The 14,363-nt window shown below is 42.1% G+C and overlaps 1 protein-coding gene across 1 annotated transcript; it reads left to right on the top strand.

Moving 5' to 3' along the window:
- Window positions 1-211: 211 nt before the first annotated feature.
- On the top strand, window positions 212-9,723 carry LOC135512376 (RING finger protein 122-like). The gene is made up of 6 exons (XM_064934364.1): window positions 212-1,322; window positions 2,936-3,092; window positions 7,172-7,214; window positions 7,425-7,466; window positions 7,626-7,708; window positions 8,287-9,723. Exons 2-6 carry the CDS (start codon window positions 2,983-2,985, stop codon window positions 8,405-8,407), a joined length of 399 nt encoding a protein of 132 aa, XP_064790436.1. The 5' UTR covers window positions 212-1,322; window positions 2,936-2,982; the 3' UTR covers window positions 8,408-9,723.
- The last annotated feature ends 4,640 nt before the right edge of the window (window positions 9,724-14,363 follow it).

A 14,363-nucleotide genomic window follows, 5' to 3' on the forward strand; every position in this document is an offset into this window, starting at 1 on the left:
ACTGTAGGGCTTCTGCTCTGTTGTCACCTAGTAATAGCTTACAGCTGGAAAGAGAGGGGGAGGGAGGGAAAATGAGAGAGGGAAAGTGAGCAGGGCAGAGAGAAAGGGGGGGAGGGTGAAAGCAGAGCTATGGTGCAGACAGCGAATCACATGAGCAGGGATATGTTTACAAACTGAGCTGAGGAGGTGTGCTCACACTAGCCCCATTGTGAGGAAGAGGGACATAGAGCAGAGAGAGAGAAAAAGAGAGAGTGGGACGAGAGGAGAGCGGCTTCCTGGGTTAAAATGATCAGTGTTAGGCTAATTTTCGCTGTCTCCTTTTTCACCCCCTCTTTGTCCATTTTGGAAAAAGGGGAGCAGATGGTTGGGCCTGACAGAGCAGACAGCACAACGCAAGTGCAGGCAAAATAGCTGCTTTTACAGGAACACTGGGCACTGCATTCAAGTTCTTCCTTTGTTTCCCATAATTAGCAGGTTTTCACAGCAAGAGAGGAAATCTATGTCGAGACGAGTATTCAAGGAAGGCGGAGGCAGAGAGAGAGAGAGAGAGGGAGAGGAAAACAGGACTTCAGGGGAGGGAGGGATAAGCCCTGTGACAATGTTTTGAAGGGGAGACAAAGCAAAGAAGCGACTGCACTCAGCTGGATAGATTGAGTTAGCTGCATGGGAGTTCTCTCTCCATTTGGAATAGTAACATTAACATTGATGTGTCTTTAACCTGCGAGGGTATGATGTTTATCCCATAATATAAACACGGCTATGCTCTGGAGATCCCTTTGTGTATTTGAAGAGCGGAGCCGTTGCAATACGGATATATTTGATTCTGTTGCCTTTCGGACCTTTTCACACTTTTTAGCATAATTTTGGATTTTAAAAAGTAGCTAGCAATTCCTGATGAAATTGTTGCTTGATTATTCACATAATGACAAATCATCACAAAGAAGAGTGTGGATTTCAACAATGAGTGAGTTGTTTTTGTCATGTTTTACTGGAAAACAGAGCCTCGTCCACAGGAGAGCTTCTTGGGGAACTGAGAATGTTTATCACAATGGGATTGATTCATAGCCTACAAATAAAAGTAATTTTCTTTGGGGACACAGAAGAGGTTGGACTCACATCATTGTCTGGAAGACAGTGACTTTTTTGGGGGACAACCTCCTCGATCTGTCGGCACCCCAACAAAGACCCAGGACTGGTTGTGACCCCAGACACAGTGACTCTAGAGGCTGTGAGTAACTTCAGACGTTTTTGACCCCCATCCACTGATTCCCTGGGTCCCTCTGGCTTTCTTGAGGCTGATTTCACCCAGTCCAGTGGTCACGGTGAGTACCTTCTTCCTATTTGTAGTGTTGTAATAATTACCTTTGTGTTTGTGGTGTAACAATGTGTTGTCTCGTTACAAATTGATTTGCATTTGAGTGGGTATGACTTGTATGGTCCTGTCTGTTTTGTTGTGTGCCTTTCCCTTCGATGCTAGGCCCTAGACGCTCTCCCAGACAGCATGTGTTCACAGTGGCCTACCTCTTAGACCTCGACTGTCAATGATTCACTAACATCCTACTAAGATTACAGATGCCTGTTTCCTCACCCAAACCCAGCACCCCACCCCCCTCAGAGACAGATCTGGTGGAATGGCCCTTCTGGCCAGACCCGCACACAGGCAGAAGTGACCTTTGACCCAGGAAGTACTCTACTTATTGTGAGACGATGGGTGGCATTAGACGTTAAGGTTGATCACCAATCTCTCCATAGGCAGTGCTGCCTGTGATGGTCTGAAATGGCTGCATGGACTGAAAGGACCAAATTCCAATTCCCCTTCTCCCACTCACGCCCACAAAACGACACACACACACACACACACACACACACACACACACACACACACACACACACACACACACACACACACACACACACACACACACACACACACACACACACACACACACACACACACACAAAACACATACACATCCCCAGGCCGACAAACAAGCGTAACACATTCAAGTCCAACAATATACTGCATATTATACTACAGTGGTATTCAAAATCGGGATTAGGAGCAACACATTTAAGAGTACAAATTATGGTATGGGACAATATACAAACGTTTAAAAATATATATTTCATTGAGTAAATGTATTTATTGGTTTCTTTTCATTTTGGTAAGAGATTAAAATGCAATGAATTGAAGGTTATTTGTTAATGTAAAAATCCAAATGTACCGATTTTAAGGTTGTGGCATTAGATTTCTTGTTGTCATTGTGGAGTGCCTCATTGCTGGGGTGGCCTTCAGATATGGGACTCACGCACACCTGTCAAACACACACACACAGGCCTTACTGGGGGAGCTGGTTCAACAACCACTCCCACTGAGCTCACTTTTCAGTAGAAGTAACGCGGTACATTTTGAAAAGTTCATGCAGCTCAATGAAGTTCAACAATGGAAGTAGTGTTATATTGATACAGTACGTAAAACAAGAAGCTGCTGAGTGGCTAACAGTATGCAATATGCATGTCCACCCTGCCTTAGGCATGCACACACAATGAGATGAGCCCAGAGCCCAGTACCGGCCAGACATACGATGCGCAGCCCACTTCACAGTAAATAACGCATTTATGTTAATAGGACATTCCAAATTTCATTTGATTCACTCTGCTTCATATGCAAAACATATTCTGTGCACTTAGTAGATGAACACACACACGCAGAGATACAGCACAATGTTTTAAAATGCCACATACCAATTTCTTGAAGGTAAAACATCCTCCCTACATTGTAAATGAAACACACACGTCACTGAAACGTGCTTCAGAATCCATTATTGAGGATGACGTACATACTGATTCCCTTTTTGTCTTTTGCCTGTGACGACAGACGGGCCTGTAGAGTTTGGTCAAGTAAACTCAAGGCTCTCTGTTTTCCTCCTCTCAGGATGTCTGTGCGGTTTAGGGTCGCAGAGCTCAGACCCATACTGCAAGATGACATCGGAAGACATCTACCACCTGCCCCTCAACATGTACGTCATCATTCTGGGCATCGGCCTCTTCATCTTCATGCTCAGCCTGATCTTCTGCTGCTACATGTTCAGGTGAGGCTTAGGGGAGAGTGGGGTAAGTTTAGCCATTTTTTTAACATTCAGAATCACTCCGTCAAGGGAGCTATAGTATTCTTTCTAACAAAGATATCAAGATATATTTCACGATGTTGTTTATCCCTGGAAATAATCCGAATTCATGTAAACATGACAGTTTATAGGGCCTGACATGACAGGTCTAGGGCACTGCATCGAAGGCTAGCTGTGCCACCAGAGAATCTGGGTTCGCGCCCAGGCTCTGCCGCGACCGGGAGGTCCGTGGAGCGATGCACAATTGGCCTAGCGTCGTCCGGGTTAGGGGGGGCTTGGCCGGTAGGGATATCCTTGTCTCATTGCACACCAGCGACTCCTGTGGCGGGCCGGGTGAAGTGCACGCTAACCAAGGTCGCCAGGTGCACGGTGTTTCCTCTGACACATTGGTGTGGCTGGCTTCCGGGTTGGATGCACGCTGTGTTAAGAAGCAGTGCGGCTTGGTTGGGTTGTGTTTCGGAGGACGCATGGCTTTTGACCTTCGTCTCTCCCGAGCATGTAGCGATGAGACAAGATAGTAATTACTAACCACGAAGGAGGGGGTAAAATAAAAATAAAAATAAAAAACATGATGGTTTATATACTTTGGTTTAGATACAAGCATTATGAAACCTCTAACACCTTTCAATTGCTGCGCTAGGTGATCGCTGCTGTGCAGTAGGGGAGAGTGGTGTAAGTTTTGCCAAAGGGGTAAATCGACTTGGTGAAAATCTGTTTTTTTGGACCTAACTTGCTTAGCACTTTTTCCATGAGGTTTCTTCCTTCACAGACTCCTTCCAGTCAAAAGTTTTAGAACACCTACTCATTCAAGGGTCTTTCTTTCTTTTTTAAAACTATTTTTTACATTGTAGAATAATAGTAAAGACATCAAAACTATGAAATAACACATATGGAATCATGTGGTAACCAAAAAAGTGTATTTGAGATTCTTCAAATAGCCATCATTTGCCTTGATAACAGGTCAAATATTACATTTTGTGTATGGTTTCCTAGAAAGGTGACTCAACTTACCCCTTACCCCAAAACTTATACCACTCTCCCCTACTGCACAGCAGCGATCACCTAGCGCTGCAGGGTTCCCCAACTGAAAGGTGATTTTATTTGGCCCCCAAAGTTTTTTGAGCAAGAATATAATACAATGTTATTGTATACAAATGTAAGCAAGTTTTGAAATTATTTTCTATTCAAATATTACACTGAACAAAAATATAAATGCAACATGTAAAGTGTTTGTCCCATGTTTCATGAGCTGAAATAAAAGTTCCCAGAAATGTTCCATATTCTAAAATTTGTGCTCCAAGTGGGTTTACACCTGTTAGTGAACATTCCTCCTTTGCCAAGATAATCCATCCACCTGACAGGTGTGACATATCAAGAAGCTGATTAAACAGCATGATTACTCAGGTGCACCTTGTTTTGGGGACAATGTGCAGTTTTGTCACACAACACAATGCCACAAATGTCTCAAATTTTGAGGGTGTGTGTAATTGTCATGCTGACTGCTGGAATGTCCACCAGAGCTGTAGCCAGAGAATTTCATGTTAATTTCTCAACCATAAGCCGCCTCCAACGTCGTATTAGAGAATTTGGCAGTGCGTCCAACTGGCCTCACAACCACAGACCACGCACCACGCCAGCCCAGGACCTCCACATCCAGCTACTTTACCTGCAGGATCATTTATATTTTTGTTCAGTATATATCTGTTTGGGTTTTTTGTCAAATTGAAGTTTTGTTTGTAATTATTCCGGCCCCCTGACCATCCGCACAAGAAAAAGATCTTCCCTCTGCTGAATCTAGTTGATGATCAATGAGTTATGGGCTTGTTAATCACAATAACCCATAGTCAGCTGTAGCATTCTTTATAGATCAGGGCCTGGTTTCCCAAAAGCATCTTTAAGCTAAGTTCATCATTAGAACCTTTGTAGGAGCATCATTAAATCTCAGAGCTATTTTCTGGCCAAATCTGAGACGTCTTCTTTTAGACTTTCTAGTTGTCGAGATGTGGAACCAAAAATACATACTCAAATCTGCTCCTGATGAGGTGTTTTGCGGCTGTAGCACAGCCAAGTGTAGGCACATTGAGACTTGCATTTGGCATACTGTTCATGGGTTGCACGTTTCGTCACAATACTGTTTTGAACGTTCACTTTGGACTGATGCCCGACTGAGCTTTCCACTCAATGCATCGTCAATGAGCGCTGATGAAGATTTCATCAAATGTGCATTATAGTGGGATGGAAATACAATGCATTCAAAATAAGGAAAACAATTTGCAGGAAAACCTTTTGTCATGATTTTGATGTCGCCAGATTGACTTTAGACTTTAGATTGAGGGGAGGCCACCTGATTTTAGCTAGCTAATGTTAGCATTGCTAGCTATTTTTGACGAACTTTGCTAGCTAATGACAACATTGCCATCTGTCTAAAGTAAAGTTGATGGCATGATAATGCTGGCAAAGTTTTTTCATACTAAATATTTGAATACTTTAGCAATGTCATCTTATTTACAGGAACTATAGTGGAATTTAGACGAAACAGTAGTTAGCCTCCATCCAGAATGACTGTGCTTCTTCTTCTCTAAAGTTTTATGGCAGACTACACCGAGTGGTGGCAATACTCAGGGGTCCCGAGATAATAGAAAAATAAATCAAACAACCATCCCACTCTTTCAGTCACATTCAAATCAATCCCTACACAGGCTCAGGTGTCTGTGACGATGGCATTCATCGACAGGATTCCTCGTCTCTGCAGAAAGGTCCCCGAGGCCCCAAAAAACGCTCAGCCGCACACACGATGATGCCTATTTACTCCGATTTCCTCTCCGTTTGCGCTGTGCAATTGATAACCAAAGCAATTACCGTTACAAAGTCCACCTTCTTAACGTGCAAAATGTCAGGATCCCTTCTGCTGTCAAGGAACATCATCTTGTGTCTCTACTGCTACTACCATTACTTCATCAACTTCACTCCTTTCTTCCACACTTCTCAATGCCTCCGGATAGGAGACATTCTGGACAGCCCTTATTCTTGCCAACTCCATCTCCTTCAACCTAACAGGACACTTCAGAAATTCGGGTGAATGTTCACCACCACAATTGCAGCATTTAGGCTCAGTTGACATAATACTTTTCCCGTCTACATACACTTGACACATTTATCACACTGCATGGGTTTGGGCACGGAGGCTCTCACAGGGAATCTCATGTAACCTAAACACAAGTGAGAAGGGAGAGACTCTTCATCAAAAAACAATAGAATGGATGGAGTGGGCTTCCACACTCCATCTACCGTAAAGGTCTGTCGTTGTGCACCAACCACTTGATCCTATTCTTCACATATATCCTTTTCATTTACTTCTAAAGCCATCCCAGAGATAACACCCTTGATAGGTGCCCTGCTTCAAAGATCCAGGCACACGACACATTCCAATCTGACATCTTGAGGCGCAAAGCACGCTCCTTCTTTTCCGTAGAAAACACACAAAAAACAAAGCCCACTTCTCGTTATTCTCATCGACGCCACCAACGCATCCACAATTTAAATAGAGACTTCAAAACGGATCTCCCAGGTAACAAAATTGATCCAAAACCCTTATTCCAACCAAAAAATACCCAGACCTAGGTTTGGATTGACTAGTTTTCACTACCACTTTATTTCTCTTGTTTCCTTTTACATTCGCCACTGTAATCCACTTCTACTCATTCTCGTCTCCACTCGACAAGCCATCTAATTCAAACAGAACATCTGCTTCCATGACTGTGCTTATCACCACTTCAGGGCACCACTATACCGGCACCGCCGATAGAGGGCGGCTTGAACGTTCATAACAATGGCATGACGTGACCGTGTGACGGAGGTGCAACCTATGAATAGCGGTCTCCATGACAACACATCAGGCATGATGGGACATATGATCGAAAGATGAAAAGTAATGGGACAAGCATTCATAACATAACAATATGGAATTATGAAGTGTCAACTATAAACAGATTATGTGTATATCAGTCAATGTCAAAAATCATTTTTGAATATGCCTTTTTCAGGTTAAGGCGACAAGGCACAAGGGAGCAATATGGATATAATGAGGTAATTTCATCTTGTATTATTAAAAAATCTCTCAAACGTGGTAAATTTCACAATTGATGAGAATGACTGATTTGTTTCTTGATATCTTTGGATTGCCAGTTGTTGTTCCTAAAATCAATTTCTATTATATTAATTTAAAAAGGTGTTATTTTGCTGCACTTTTATTGTATAAAAGATTTCCCTCTGTCATAAATTCATCTTTGTCTCTAGGTTGTTTTGAAAGGAGCAGGAAAGAAACTGAGTCTTCTTGGAGTAAGTTGATTTTGTTGTTCCAGCTATGCACTTTGCAACTAGTTTTTTTTCCTCAGGGGAATAGAATTTAGGCCTCAGCATTAGAGGGTTATGGTGGGGAGTGAGAGATTTCTTTCCTTCCAAGGATAGTGTTAACGTGATCTCTTTCCCATCCTACAGCAGACCTGTGCCGTGTGCTTAGAAGAGTTCAAAAGCAGAGACGAGCTTGGAGTGTGTCCCTGCTCACATGCCTTCCACAAGAAGTAAGGCCCCTCCCACAGTCCTGGCTTTGATGGCGTGAAGTGAACAGCTGAAGGCATACACATGGAAGAAGAGATCAAAAGTTTTTTTTATTAAACAGAGACAAAAGCCTTGACAAAGCCCTCTAGGTCTAGTGTGAAAGTGACAGGCATTTACGGTCTGTGTGACTTTCAGTCATTTGACTATAAGCACCGGTTTACCCCTAAGGAAAGACCCCTATGACACTGTTTGCAGACTGTTTGCTTGAGATGATAGACTACCATCTGTTTCTCCCTGGACCAGGGTAGAATAGTATAACGACCTCTCCCACAGGATATGTTTGGCATGTTAGTAGCCAATGGGCGTATATAGTAATATACAGGGTAGTGTGTACTGTTGAACCTTCCCTGAATTGCATCTTTCTCTCTCATGCGTCCTTGTTCGCTCTGTATGCCTGTCTGCCTCTCCCTCTCTCTCTCTCTCTCTCTCTCTCTCTCTCTCTCTCTCTCTCTCTCTCTCCCGCTCATCATCTCTCCTTTTCTTCTCCACATCTCCATGTCTGTCTGTAATATAATATGTTCCCCTCTCTACCCCTACGCAGGTGTCTGTTAAAATGGCTGGAGATCCGCAGTGTCTGCCCCATGTGTAACAAACCCATCTGCCGTTTGCAGCCAGACCCCCCACAGGGTGCAGACAGGCCCCAGAGCCCAATGGAGGTGTGAGATGAGCGAGGGCCCACATTACAGCACCTCAACGCCCCTAATTACAGTTCCAACCTGCCTCATCCCACTCCACCACTCTACTCTAGTTTTGAAGGTGTTAGACCCCTAAAGGTGTGTGTGAGATGAGACATTGAAGTGGAAATCATAGAACAACATTGGAGAACAAACTGAATGTTTGTTTTTTTAGTCTAAAAGGCAGGAGATGGGTGAAGAGACCCTGTCCCATGACCACCGGCCAACCCCTACAGGAGAAACAGTGGGTACTGAAAAAGAGTTGGGATGCTGTGCATTGGGCCCTACTTTCCCAAATCATAGTCGATAACCCGCCATCCCATGTTGCCAAGTAAACATAGGGTGTCCTGATTGGTCTATGAGTAACATGGGTCCTGGATGGAGGGAACACGCACATACCATGCCCACAGCTACCATCATGGGCCTATGAGGTATTCAGCTATGACATAGGGTGCAGTGACCCTGTCACTAAATAACACGTCGGGGTCATTCTTGACTTGCATTGCCATTTGGGCATGGTATTTTGGAAGAAATTAACTTCATTTTTGTTTGTTTTTATTTAAATGTACAGTATATGGGTACACCTTACTATTCGAAATAAACTTTTATGGCAGCTTAATGACTTTAAATATCAAGGATGGTAATGACACATTTTAGGTAATTGAGTATTTTCTTAAAATGGAGAGTGCAGATGCTCAAATGTACTTAACCCTAAAGGGATATAATTCATCTTTTAATCACAATGTAATTTCCCTTACATTTTTAAATTGAGTAATACCAATTACAATTTTTATTTAGACACCAAGTCATCAATGGAATCCTCACAATGATGACATGTTAAAAGGGTGTGATTAGCTAAGAGCTTTCTTTAATATAGACCCCTCCCCTGATAACAGTTTGCAGCTTGAGGGGATGCTCAAGGTCCGTGTATATTTTTTGTGTAATGATTAATTTCAGAAACCCCTAACTAAAATCTGGCGTAATTGCATCAGATGCCCGATTAGCTTCTGGGTTTAAGATGTATGAGAAAAGACACTTTAAACAATGCATTAAATATACAGTTTTGCAGTAGAAATGGATTTATCTATATTTTATCAATGATAAAAAGTACAATATAAACAAAAACATGTATGATGTGTAACTATTTGTTATTTTATAGTGTTTTTCATTGTTGTAAAGCCGGGGGATGCAAATGCCATTGCAATTCAAGAATGACCCATCCAATTAAATATATAGTCTAAATTATTTCTAAGGAATTGTTTTGTATTATAACTGGCTTTCAATAAAGTGTATTGTTTCAGTGATATGTGACATGATGTTATTGATTCTGAAACATTAACCATGCAAATGTTATTCAGTTGGGGCATAGTTATAACCCTTTCAAGTATCTGCATTTATATATAAAAAAAACATTATTTAACTAGGCAAATCAGTTAAGAACAAATCCTTATTTACAAAGACGGCCAAACCCGGGGAACGCTGGGCCAATTGAGCGCCGCCTTATGGGACTCCCAATCACGGCTGGATGTGATATAGCCTTAGTGCCTTAAACTGCTGCGCCACTCGGGAGCCCATTTACATGCGCCATTTCGGAAAAGAATAGTTAGCAATGGATGTGCCACCATTCAAGAAGATTTTAAAAAATGAGGATAAGAGTTTTTTTTTCCAAATTGAGTACAAAGGATTTTAAGTAAGGTTCTTGGCAACTGCCCAAGCACCACCCCTGGCAAAGTAGCTGGAAAATGTGAGTGCTTCCAGCTTAGATGTCTTTAACTTCATCACAGTAGTTATGGGTCATGAAGGTGTATTCCATGTGTTAAGACTTTGTTTGGTGCTATCATGATCATGGCAGTAGAGTAGAGTGACAGCTGTAAACAGACAGGCAGAGAGAGAGAGAGAGAGAGAGAGAGAGAGCGGCCAGAAACAAAGCCAATATTGTGAACTGCAAAAATAGCCAATACAGCCGCATGGCTACATTTATGAACTCTACTGGGGCAATCGCATGTGGTAGAGTGAATCCCCTGGTCACCTATAGAGACCTGCCAAGAGGGAGGATGTTAAGTGCCACATGCCTTTCAATTCATGACTTTGAACACCTTGAAATGCATTGGTTGTAAGGAATGTAGTATATAAATAAAGTTTGATTTGATGGATGACATTACAGCTGTAGAATAATTAATCAACTGAAATTGAGCAATTTCAGTTGATTAAATATTGTGCAATTTTTCCATACTTTTTAATTGAAAATTTGGGAATTTATCACTTGACATATAATTTAGTGGGAAGGATCATATAAATCAAGTCTGTGTGAATACATGTACCACCCTGAATAAATAAATACTGTTACTTTGAAGATTTGTCTCTGGTCATGAAACTACACAGGCTGGATGTCTAAGCCATGTCAATTCTGATTGTCAATAGATTGTCAATAGAGTCATTCTCCTCAATGACAACATTATATAACTGAGATATCACTCATCGAAGTATGGTATCTGGGGTAATCTGGTTAATGATTATTTCATTAACTAAGTGGCTCTTTTCTTGTAGAATGTTGATAGCTGTATAGAACATTGCATTGCTACGATGCTCAAACTTAACTTAATAGCAACACTCACCGACACAGGATAAACTGTATCCCTCATGCTGGCACTGACCAAACCAGTAAGTTGCCCCTCACTATGGCTGCACATCTCCACATGGCCAGACTTATAGTGGTCTTCTTCCCTTTGAATGAGTTTACGCTCACCCTTGAAAAATGCCATAAGGTGTGAAATAGACACAAGTCGACATACTGTACAAACCGTAGGCTAAGTAAAACTAAATATTTTTTGATCTGCTGCTCTACTAACTAAAGTGTGGTCAATGGCTAGCTAAAATAGAGAATGGAGACAGAAGACCTTTGTGGGTCTCTGATCGTGCTGGTGAACAGTAGTTGACAGTGGCGCCTAGAGATGATGTGCAGGAGCTTCCTGCAGGAATTTGTAGTCTTGCTGAGATTTTCTCTGTTGCTGATTAGCATTTAACATTTTTGAAAGGATAATTTAATGATAGAACTCACCTTGTCCGAGAGAGTCTTACAATGCTATCAAAACGTCACGCCAACACGAAACACAGACAGTATATCAGGTAGTTCTAAAATCTCAAATGCAAAAAAATAAGAAGAAAGGGGTGGAAGCATTACCAGGTTTTACTGCTAGATTTAATGGGTATTATGACGCGCCCACTGTGCCTGCCTTTAAAATGTCTTCAGCGTAGACAACCTGCATCGCAGAAACCCCACCCCAAAACTACTTCCCGCAGCTATGTAATTGTGTAAAGTGGAGATTGATTCATTTAATTTGGACTTTTCATGCCTACTTAAAAAAAAATACAATGTTTTTAACTGTGTATGTTACTGGTTATTATTACAGTATAATAACTGTATTATAAATTGTAAATATTACGTTAAGTTACAAACCACCCAGCTAGCACAGCTTCCAAGGAACATTTGGTTCCTTGGAAGCTGTGGAAACGTGCATTTTTGGTTTCCCATTGATTCTGGGAAAGAAGCCATACATTTCCTGACTGGTAAAACTGAAAGTTTTTTAAAAATATTCTGATAAAAAGAAGTGAAAATTTTGCCTGTTCTAGGAATGTTCATTTTTAGGTTGCAGGGAGGTTCTGAGAAGCTTTTTGAATAACTTCCTTAAAATTTTAATTGAATATTTCAATAAGACTTTTAATAACACTGCTAGCTTAGTTTAACTGTTTTGAACTCCAAGCAGAGATAAGACACATGAAAATGTATTTGCTTAGGTATTCATCATTCAAACACATTTATTTTTTACTGTGTCAGTGAGATTCAAACGTAAGATCTTTTGTTCTCTATCCATGGAATATTAGTCCACTGCGCCACCAGTATGGAGCTAGCATGTTTTTATTTATTTAAACAAAGCTACACATTTTTGTCTATTCAAACAGACCCCATTTCAAAGGAAAGAAGCTCTCATTAAGATCATGTGTGGCCAATTAGTGGGTGTGGCCAACACCTGAACACACTTAACAAGATAGAGGATAGAGTTTGGTTGACACTGAGAACGGAATGTACAGGGAATTTGGAAAGTATTCAGACCCCTTGACTTTTTCCACATTTTATTACGTTACAGCCTTATTCTAAAATGTATTACATAAATAAAAATCCTCATCTACCCCACAATACCCCCAGTAACAAAAACATTACTTTAAATGTTACTTTAAATGAGAACATTACTTTAAATGAGAACAATGAAACATGTAAGAAATGTTATGCTGAAGCATTGACATTTCCACAGAATAATGTTTTCTTAATGTTCTCTGTGTCACGCTCATCGAAATGAATGGACCAAGGTGCAGCGTGGTAGGCATACATATTCTTTTAATAAATGAACACCGAACAAAAACAACAAACTACCAAACGAAACGCTACAGGTGTGCACACAGGCAACTAACTGTAGACAAGATCCCACAAAGCACAATGAGGAAATGGCTACCTAAATATGATCCCCAATCAGAGACAACGATAAACAGCTGTCTCTGATTGGGAACCATACCCGGCCAACATAAACCATTAATCCTCTAGATGACCCACCCTAGTCACTATCACGCCCCAACCAGCATAAACAGCACTCTATGGTCAGGGCGTAACCCTCTGAAAAACTTGAGAACATGACTTTAAATAGAACTGTGAGGAAGCCTGAAAGAAACGTTATGATGAAGTACTGAAATTCCCACAGAAGAAAGTTGTTTCTTAATGTTCTCTGAACTATTTGAGAACATTCCCAAACATTCACATCAAGGCCAGAAAAGGTGAGAAATTTAATCTGCAGTGCTTATGAAAATAAAATCAGTAGGAAATATATTCCTATGTCTCATAATAATTTAGATTCCAAAACCCCCCCACAAACTATGTTTGAATACTCACGTGGCAGGGTCTACAGGGTCTAATCACAGACTACAAAAGGAAAACCAGCCACACTGACATCTTGCTTCTGGACAAGCTAAACACCTGTGCAACTGGGTACTGGACTTCCTGATGGGCCGCCCCCAGGTGGTGAGGGTAGGCAACAACATCTCCACCCCGCTGATCCTCAACACTGGGGCCCCACAAGGGTGCGTTCTGAGCCCTCTCCTGTACTCCCTGTTCACCCACGACTGCGTGGCCACGCATGCCTCCAACTCAATCATCAAGTTTGCGGACGAGACAACAGTGGTAGGCTTGATTACCAACAACGACGAGGCGGCCTACAGGAAGGAGGTGAGGGCCCTCGGAATGTGGTGTCAGGAAAATAACCTCACACTCAACGTCAACAAAACTAAGGAGATGATTGTGGACTTCAGGAAACAGCAGAGGGAACACCCCTCTATCCACATCGATGGAACAGTAGTGGAGAGGGTAGTAAGTTTTAAGTTCCTCGGCGTACACATCACAGACAAACTGAATTTTTCCACCCACACAGACAGCATTGTGAAGAAGGTGCAGCAGCGCCTCTTCAACCTCAGGAGGCTGAAGAAATTCGGCTTGTCACCAAAAGCACTCACAAGTTTTACAGATGCACAATCGAGAGCATCCTGCCGGGCTGTATCACCGCCTGGTACGGCAACTGCTCCGCCCACAACTGTAAGGCTCTCCAGAGGGTAGTGAGGTCTGCACAACGCATCACCGGGGGAAAACTACCTGCCCTCCAGGACACCTACACCACCCGATGTCACAGGAAGGCCATAAAGATCATCAAGGACAACAACCACCCGAGCCACTGCCTGTTCACCCCGCTATCATCCAGAAGGTGAGGTCAGTACAGGTGCACCAAAGCTGGGACCGAGAGCCTGAAAAACAGCTTCTTATCTCAAGGCCATCAGACTGTTGAACAGCCACCACTAACATTGAGTGGCTGTTGCCAACACACTGACTCAACTCCAGCCACTTTAA

This window comes from Oncorhynchus masou, chromosome 24 (genome assembly GCF_036934945.1).
Source record: "Oncorhynchus masou masou isolate Uvic2021 chromosome 24, UVic_Omas_1.1, whole genome shotgun sequence".
NCBI classification, from domain to species: domain Eukaryota; kingdom Metazoa; phylum Chordata; class Actinopteri; order Salmoniformes; family Salmonidae; genus Oncorhynchus; species Oncorhynchus masou.